Below are 9867 nucleotides of genomic sequence, written 5' to 3' on the forward strand. Positions count from 1 at the left end.
CTGTTGACATCACCTGCTTGACTAACATCATTTTTTGGAGTGTGTTGCAGCCCTGAAATGCAGGAATACACACAAAACTTGAAATATCTTGGGTTCATACTGTGCAATGAAATAGAAATCAAGGTAAATGTAAGAATCACTTTGTTTTTCTTTGTTTATCATTTTCCATACCATTCCAACATGTTCTGATTTGGGGCTGTATACTGTACATCACTACATTTTTCTGTAGTCCATCACACCGCATCAGTCACAAGTCATTATAGTCACGCTCATAATCAAGGGCGTGTATTTGATAAGTTGTGACACTGGGGGGGAAAAAGGGCAAGACCGTGTGAAGTGGACATATGAATTTATTAGTCATCAACCTGCTGCAGATCAGAATACCACACGCAACAAATCACATCAACGCTGTCTGTCATCCTGAGGAGTGTTCCAGCACTGAGGTGCTGCATTGCTCCTCGCCCACATCACGAGTGTGCGTGTCAATCCCTCAAACCAAATAAAAAGACACCCTCGGTGTCAGTGTGCAGATGTGTGCTTCCCCGTGCTTTAACAGTGTGATATTGTCTCTTATCACACGAGGGCAGAGGTTGTGTGTCAGTGGTGGTGTTGACTTCATTTGGGGCGGATCAAAGATGAAAAGGATGAAGAGAGAAAGAAAGGTGGCGTTCTGGGTCACAGGAAGAGGAGAGGATGGGAGCAGCTGTCTGTGGGCTGTAGCTTTAGTCTCACTCCTAGACTCCTCTCAGTGCTGGATGCGCCTGATGGACTGGATCTGCGGTGTCTGGCAGTGGGAGCCCCAGTTTCTCCAGTGCTGGTAGTCTCCACTGTGTCTCTCACACTCCATGATGTACTGCTGGCCCCTGTAGCCAGGGTACTCGTAACACACAAAGCTGTGGATGGACAAACATTATTTTAGGAGATGCTCAGCCAACGTGACAAGTGTGACAGGTTGTTCTTTCAGCTCACCTCACTGTCCTACCATGGGCAACCTCATTCACACATACATAATTTTAGTCTGACTGACTTTCATTCCCCTTCTCTCCAGAGCATATCTCCACAACTCCAGGCTTGTCTTAACCTGCTCTCTACCCTCACTACAGATCACGCATCAATACAAATCAATGTATGTGTCAATCCTACTGCACATCTTACCACTGTCACACTGTCCTTGTACACGTGACAGTTCCTGGATATGGTTAATGGGTAAATGTGTCCAGGTGTCTAGTAGTTCACAATAACTTACGCGCCACACTGCACATGCATGGAGCCCACTTCAGGCATCATCCAGCCCATTCCCTGCAGAGAGGGATAGTCGTCACAGAGTTCCACACTGCGGCCCATGAAGTTCTCCCTCTCGTAGATGATCATACGGCTGCTCTGGTGGGACTGTTGGTAGACAGAGGAGAACAGTCAGTCACAGGGGTGTAGTCAAATGTTTCAGGTGGGGGTGGGGGGGGGGGGGTGATTCCACTACCTGTTTCCATTGTAGGGGTTCTTGGTTTTTTGAAATGCTAAATTATTTGTGGTTCCATTGGTTAATTTTGTGTCCCAGTGTTAGTTTGAACCTGATAATCAATGAAGGAGGATGTTCATTTTGTGTTTAGAAAGTATTTTGTTAATCATTTGTGTCACTGCTTTGAAACATTTTTTTTATTATTATTATTTATCATTATAAGCATTTTGAAACAGTTAATCCAGTGGTCTCCAAAGTATTCCAGAAAGGGCCAAGAGGGTGCAGGTTTTCTTTGAAGCCACTGACTCCAGCAGGTGATTTCACTGATTAACTGATTCCATCTGCTCAAAGGGATGTTAATCAGTGAAATCACCTGCTGGAGTCAGGTGAGTAAGTAAGTCCCTTCGGCTGCTCCCTGGTTTGCACTCGGGGTCGACACTGCAGATCCAAGGTGGACCTGCAAGTTGATTGTGGCACAATCTTTACAACGGAAGCCCTTCCTGATGCAACGCCACATTACATGGAGAAATGTGGCAGGGGTGGAATTTGAACCAGGAACCTGCCGCACTGAAACCAAGCGCATTAACCACTTGGTCACCACCCTTGCCTGGTGTTTTGTAAGAGTATTGTAAGCAATTGTATCATTCTGTGTTTCAAGCAGTTTGAAACAGTGTATTGTCGTCTAAAGAAATTGGTTTATTACACATCTTTTTTTTTTTAAATCACTACCTGGAACTTTTTTTCTCTTTTTTTTTGAGGCTTGAAAACAATTTTCTAAGCAAATGTGCCATTTAATGTTTCACATGTTTTGATACATTTAAATTGTTTTAAAAAATTGGTTCATTTTACAGTTGTGCTATTTTAAAATGGTGGATCACTGTACAACAGTGTTTTGAAGGATTGTCATTCAGTGTTTCAAACATTCTGAAATAAATATTTTCTGAAAAAATCAGTTATTTAGTCTGCCCACATTTTGAAACAGTTAATCACTCTGAAGCAAATCATTCCTTTACTTTTCTGAATGTTACTAAAATAGCACTTTCTGAGGCAACTGTATCAGTGTTTCCAGTGTTTTGAAACTAACTGATTTTCTGAAGAAACTGGATTATTTAGTGTGTAAACTATTATTACAAACTGGAATGCTGTCAAAACGTTTTGTTCATTTAGAAACTGAATCTGTATTATTAAACAATTTGCCAATTATGTCATTTAATGTTTGAGGTACATTGAATAACTGACGAACACAAATGGTTCATTTAGTGTGTCAAGAATTTTGAAACAGTGAATCACCAACTGAAGATGTTGGTTCATTGGGTGTTTTGGATGTTTTGAAATGCGTACTTTGCTGTTCAACTTTATTAGAAAGTTTCCAGTGTTTTGACACAGTGTTTCACTTTCTGAAGGAGTTGGAACATTTAGTGGGTGAACCATTTTCAAACAGTTGGTTCATTATTAATGTGTTTTGAAACAACTGTTTTTGAGTATTTCCTAATACCATCATCTTCCAAAACAACAGTCATTCAGTGTTTCATGTGTTTTGAAACAGCAAATCACTTTTTTGCAGCAGTTAGTTCATTTGTTTGGAGCATTTTAAAACAGCAAATATTTTCAGAAGACGTTGTTCACTTGGTTCAGTTTCCACAAATCCTTGTTACCGCTATTGTAAAACTCACTAGCTTTCCTGTTTTGTCCTGGGCGGTAGTACTACAAGTGGCCACTGGAGGCACTCTGTGGCTCTTTGTATAAGCTCCTGTTGTGATTATTCCAGAGGTGGGATGAAGTCACCATCAAGTCATTCTCAAGTCATCAATCTGTAAGTCTCAAGTCAGCTTGCAAACAATTAGTGGTCATTATGACTTGAGACTTGACTTGGGACTTGCTGATTCATGACTTGAAACTGACTTGGTGACTTTGTCCCACCTCTGGATTGTTCCCTCTTTCTTCATCACTTTGAGTAACGTGTGTGTGTGTGTGTGTGTGTGTGGGGGGGGGGGGGGGGGGTGTCAGGTGGACAGCTCAGAGACGTATGGCACAAAGTGTGGGGTGATGGGGGAGTCTGGGGGGGTTAGGGGAGGGGAGACATGGTTGTGGTTAGAGTTAGGAGAAGGTGGAGGATTATAAATACCAAAAGGAAAAAAAAGTCACGAAAATGGCAGGGGTACGAAAAAAAGCGTGAGACTGCCTCTCTGTCCAGCCTAGTGTCATGCTTTTTTATGATACTGTTGCGAAATGCGTCACCTCAAATTTCATGATACTATCATGAAATAATTTTGTGACACTGTAACAAAATGTTACATTTTCGTAACGGTATCACGGAAAAATCAATCAATCAATCAATTTTTTTATATAGCGCCAAATCACAACAAACAGTTGCCCCAAGGCGCTTTATATTGTAAGGCAAGGCCATACAATAATTCTGTAAAACCCCAACGGTCAAAACGACCCCCTGTGAGCAAGCACTTGGCTACAGTGGGAAGGAAAAACTCCCTTTTAACAGGAAGAAACCTCCAGCAGAACCAGGCTCAGGGAGGGGCAGTCTTCTGCTGGGACTGGTTGGGGCTGAGGGAGAGAACCAGGAAAAAGACATGCTGTGGAGGGGAGCAGAGATCGATCACTAATGATTAAATGCAGAGTGGTGCATACAGAGCAAAAAGAGAAAGAAACAGTGCATCATGGGAACCCCCCAGCAGTCTACGTCTATAGCAGCATAACTAAGGGATGGTTCAGGGTCACCTGATCCAGCCCTAACTATAAGCTTTAGCAAAAAGGAAAGTTTTAAGCCTAATCTTAAAAGTAGAGAGGGTGTCTGTCTCCCTGATCTGAATTGGGAGCTGGTTCCACAGGAGAGGAGCCTGAAAGCTGAAGGCTCTGCCTCCCATTCTACTCTTACAAACCCTAGGAACTACAAGTAAGCCTGCAGTCTGAGAGCGAAGCGCTCTATTGGGGTGATATGGTACTACGAGGTCCCTAAGATAAGATGGGACCTGATTATTCAAAACCTTATAAGTAAGAAGAAGAATTTTAAATTCTATTCTAGAATTAACAGGAAGCCAATGAAGAGAGGCCAATATGGGTGAGATATGCTCTCTCCTTCTAGTCCCCATCAGTACTCTAGCTGCAGCATTTTGAATTAACTGAAGGCTTTTTAGGGAACTTTTAGGACAACCTGATAATAATGAATTACAATAGTCCAGCCTAGAGGAAATAAATGCATGAATTAGTTTTTCAGCATCACTCTGAGACAAGACCTTTCTGATTTTAGAGATATTGCGTAAATGCAAAAAAGCAGTCCTACATATTTGTTTAATATGCGCTGTGAATGACATATCCTGATCAAAAATGACTCCAAGATTTCTCACAGTATTACTAGAGGTCAGGGTAATGCCATCCACAGTAAGGATCTGGTTAGACACCATGTTTCTAAGATTTGTGGGGCCAAGTACAATAACTTCAGTTTTATCTGAGTTTAAAAGCAGGAAATTAGAGGTCATCCATGTCTTTATGTCTGTAAGACAATCCTGCAGTTTAGCTAATTGGTGTGTGTCCTCTGGCTTCATGGATAGATAAAGCTGGGTATCATCTGCGTAACAATGAAAATTTAAGCAATACCTTCTTATAATACTGCCTAAGGGAAGCATGTATAAAGTGAATAAAATTGGTCCTAGCACAGAACCTTGTGGAACTCCATAATTAACTTTAGTCTGTGAAGAAGATTCCCCATTTACATGAACAAATTGTAATCTATTAGACAAATATGATTCAAACCACCGCAGCGCAGTGCCTTTAATACCTATGGCATGCTCTAATCTCTGTAATAAAATTTTATGGTCAACAGTATCAAAAGCAGCACTGAGGTCTAACCTTCACTAATGCTGTTTCTGTACTATGATGACTTCTAAAACCTGACTGAAACTCTTCAAATAGACCATTCCTCTGCAGATGATCAGTTAGCTGTTTTACAACTACCCTTTCAAGAATTTTTGAGAGAAAAGGAAGGTTGGAGATTGGCCTATAATTAGCTAAGATAGCTGGGTCAAGTGATGGCTTTTTAAGTAATGGTTTAATTACTGCCACCTTAAAAGCCTGTGGTACATAGCCAACTAACAAAGATAGATTGATCATATTTAAGATCGAAGCATTAAATAATGGTAGGGCTTCCTTGAGCAGCCTGGTAGGAATGGGGTCTAATAAACATGTTGATGGTTTGGATGAAGTAACTAATGAAAATAACTCAGACAGAACAACCGGAGAGAAAGAGTCTAACCAAATACAGGCATCACTGAAAGCAGCCAAAGATAACGATACGTCTTTGGGATGGTTATGAGTAATTTTTTCTCTAATAGTTAAAATTTTGTTAGCAAAGAAAGTCATGAAGTCATTACTAGTTAAAGTTAATGGAATACTCAGCTCAATAGAGCTCTGACTCTTTGTCAGCCTGGCTACAGTGCTGAAAAGAAACCTGGGGTTGTTCTTATTTTCTTCAATTAGTGATGAGTAGAAAGATGTCCTAGCTTTACGGAGGGCTTTTTTTATAGAGCAACAGACTCTTTTTCCAGGCTAAGTGAAGATCTTCTAAATTAGTGAGATGCCATTTCCTCTCCAACTTACGGGTTATCTGCTTTAAGATACGAGTTTGTGAGTTATACCACGGAGTCAGGCACTTCTGATTTAAAGCTCTCTTTTTTAGAGGAGCTACAGCATCCAAAGTTGTCTTCAATGAGGATGTAAAACTATTGACGAGATACTCTATCTCACTTACAGAGTTTAGGTAGCTACTCTGCACTGTGTTGGTATATGGCATTAGAGAACATAAAGAAGGAATCATATCCTTAAACCTAGTTACAGCGCTTTCTGAAAGACTTCTAGTGTAATGAAACTTATTCCCCACTGCTGGGTAGTCCATCAGAGTAAATGTAAATGTTATTAAGAAATGATCAGACAGAAGGGAGTTTTCAGGGAATACTGTTAAGTCTTCTATTTCCATACCATAAGTCAGAACAAGATCTAAGATATGATTAAAGTGGTGGGTGGACTCATTTACTTTTTGAGCAAAGCCAATAGAGTCTAATAATAGATTAAATGCAGTGTTGAGGCTGTCATTCTCAGCATCTGTGTGGATGTTAAAATCGCCCACTATAATTATCTTATCTGACCTAAGCACTAAGTCAGACAAAAGGTCTGAAAATTCACAGAGAAACTCACAGTAACGACCAGGTGGAGGATAGATAATAACAAATAAAACTGTTTTTTGGGACTTCCAATTTGGATGGACAAGACTAAGAGTCAAGCTTTCAAATGAATTAAAGCTCTGTCTGGGTTTTTGATTAATTAATAAGCTGGAATGGAAGATTGCTGCTAATCCTCCGCCCCGGCCCGTGCTACGAGCATTCTGACAGTTAGTGTGACTCGGGGGTGTTGACTCATTTAAACTAACATGTTCATCCTGCTGTAACCAGGTTTCTGTAAGGCAGAATAAATCAATATGTTGATCAATTATTATATCATTTACCAACAGGGACTTAGAAGAGAGAGACCTAATGTTTAATAGACCACATTTAACTGTTTTAGTCTGTGGTGCAGTTGAAGGTGCTATATTATTTTTTCTTTTTGAATTTTTATGCTTAAATAGATTTTTGCTGGTTATTGGTGGTCTGGGAGCAGACACCGTCTCTACGGGGATGGGGTAATGAGGGGATGGCAGGGGGAGAGAAGCTGCAGAGAGGTGTGTAAGACTACAACTCTGCTTCCTGGTCCCAACCCTGGATAGTCACGGTTTGGAGGATTTAAGAAATTGGCCAGATTTCTAGAAATGAGAGCTGCTCCATCCAAAGTGGGATGGATGCCGTCTCTCCTAACAAGACCAGGTTTTCCCCAGAAGCTTTGCCAATTATCTATGAAGCCCACCTCATTTTTTGGACACCACTCAGACAGCCAGCAATTCAAGGAGAACATGCGGCTAAACATGTCACTCCCGGTCTGATTGGGGAGGGGCCCAGAGAAAACTACAGAGTCCGACATTGTTTTTGCAAAGTTACACACCGATTTAATGTTAATTTTAGTGACCTCCGATTGGCGTAACCGGGTGTCATTACTGCCGACGTGAATATGCTTAGCCTTAGCCAGCAGTTTCAAATTTCCTTCAATGTCGCCTGCTCTGGCCCCCGGAAGACAATTGACTATGGTTGCTGGTGTCGCTAACTTCAGATTTCGCAAAACAGAGTCGCCAATAACCAGAGTTTGATCCTCGGCGGGTGTGTCGTCGAGTGGGGAAAAACGGTTAGAGATGTGAACGGGTTGGCGGTGTACACGGGGCTTCTGTTTAGGGCTACGCTTCCTCCTCACAGTCACCCAGTCAGCCTGCTTTCCCGGCTGCTCGGGATCTGCCAGGGGGTAACTAACGGCGGCTAAGCTACCTTGGTCCGCACCGACTACAGGGGCCTGGCTAGCTGTAGAATTTTCCACGGTGCGGAGCCGAGTCTCCAATTCGCCCAGCCTGGCCTCCAAAGCTACGAATAAGCTACACTTATTACAAGTACCGTTACTGCTAAAGGAGGCCGAGGAATAACTAAACATTTCACACCCAGAGCAGAAAAGTGCGGGAGAGACAGGAGAAACCGCCATGCTAAATCGGCTAAGAGCTAGTAGCTACGCTAAGCTAGCGGATTCCTAAAAACACGCAAAGTGAATAATGTGTAAATAATTTAGAGGTGATTCAGCAGAAGGAGTGCTTTAGTTAAGGCACGTAAAGATTACACTGGGAAACAAATCGTAATCTAGATAACTAGATCAATCTAACTGCGCAGATTAAACAGCTAACAGATACAGAAAAACACCGCTGTGCTCCGGAACAGGAAGTGATACAATACCGCAGTGAGAGCCAACCACCAGTAGAGGCAAGCAAGGAGTAAATAGATTAAATTGATTTTCATGATGCTATCACGAACTAGCATGAGATCAGGTTGCTCTGCCTGATGTTTGTCAATGCTCTTTATTATTATAATTTTTTTTAAAAATTGTCTATAAAGCAGAGCCATTGTGGAAATCTCAACTTTTCCTCGTGGAAAACTTGTCCTCAGCTTTTCCATGGCTATGCGGAAGTTAAGCTGTTAGCCAAGCCAGCACTTGTTTTCCCAATAATTTCACCATCACTAGTGTTGGATATTTCAAGAGGGGGGTTCAAACCAGAAATCCACCCCGTAGCTCCGCCTGTGGTCAGTTGCACATTGTTTTAAATGTTTGATTTGCTGAATACAGGAAAAGAGCACACACTGTCTCTCCCCCTCCCGTTTGCTCCTTGGAGCCACAAACACAAAGTCGGGATGGACTCACAGCACAGTAGATGGGGCGCAGCGACATGAGGCGCTCCACGTGGTAGGACAGGGAGCCACTGTAGGCATCCCAGTGGGGGTACTCGCCCCTCTCCAGGATGAACTGCTGGCCCTGGAAGTCATGATGCTCAAAACCCACCCAGCTTCACACACACACAGAAAGAGAGAGAGAGAGAGAGACAGGGGTCAACTCACAGACATGGCTTTGATGGCCATAAACCAAACAGAAAAACAAGGACGTCTGCTTTTCCTTCATTCACTCAGAGTTTGTGTGTTTTTTTTTAAATGTTAGTGGAATATTGAAATATGGTTGAACTTACGCTCCACTCTCCACCCTGATGGAGCGGATGTTGTCCATGCCACACTCCTGGATGTTGCAGCACTCTGAGGTGAACTCCAGGCACTTGCCCTGGAAATGCTCCTGCTCAAACACAGTCACCTGGAAGGACAGATGGGGCAACAACGCAGCAAAATCTATTTAGTTTTGGAGAATCAGGCTGGGAATTGCTTGAAATGGCAACAGAGGGATGTTTACCTTGAAGAAAGGAGCCATGCCCATCCCTGAGTTGACCAGCGGCTGCATCATTGGGGATCTTGTAGTTCTGAACATCTTTATGTCTGAGGAGGCAAACAGAACAAGAAAGGAGATGTGGGACGTAACAGGAGAGGAAATTCCAGGTGTACCACTTTGATCCACCGGAGGATCAAAGTGGTACACAGTGAATTTTTAAAAGATATCAAAAGAAAAAAAAAAATCACTTATAGTTAATTTGGTGACCAGGAGCCATTCTATCAAGACCAATCAGCTATTTATTTAATATTTCATGTCACAAAAGCACTTTTTGTCCTCAGAAATGAATGGTAATATGAAGAGATGACACTGCTCAGATTATTTAAGTGTTTTTTTTTGGGGGGGGGGGGGGGGGGGGGGGGTGCTGCGCTGCAGTGCTGGAAGCAGAGCTGGATCCTTACCTAGACTGAATGGAACAGGTCCGGAGTGTTACGCACCTGCCGCCTGCCTCGCGTATAGAGTTTTGAGAGAACCTGGCGCTTCAGTTTTATACCAGCAGGTCAGGGAGCACG

The 9867-nt window shown here is 42.4% G+C and overlaps 1 protein-coding gene across 1 annotated transcript; it reads right to left on the minus strand.

Moving 5' to 3' along the window:
- Positions 1-332: 332 nt before the first annotated feature.
- Positions 333-9867, minus strand: cryba1l1 (crystallin, beta A1, like 1). Its single transcript, XM_034181325.1, has 6 exons — positions 9757-9867; positions 9320-9402; positions 9105-9223; positions 8786-8927; positions 1247-1389; positions 333-893 (listed from the first exon to the last, which is right to left on the minus strand). The coding sequence occupies exons 2-6, from the start codon at positions 9392-9394 to the stop codon at positions 746-748; spliced, it is 627 nt and encodes a 208-aa protein (XP_034037216.1). The 5' UTR covers positions 9395-9402; positions 9757-9867; the 3' UTR covers positions 333-745.

Source organism: Thalassophryne amazonica, chromosome 11 (genome assembly GCF_902500255.1).
Source record: "Thalassophryne amazonica chromosome 11, fThaAma1.1, whole genome shotgun sequence".
In the NCBI taxonomy this organism is placed as follows: Eukaryota; Metazoa; Chordata; class Actinopteri; order Batrachoidiformes; family Batrachoididae; genus Thalassophryne; species Thalassophryne amazonica.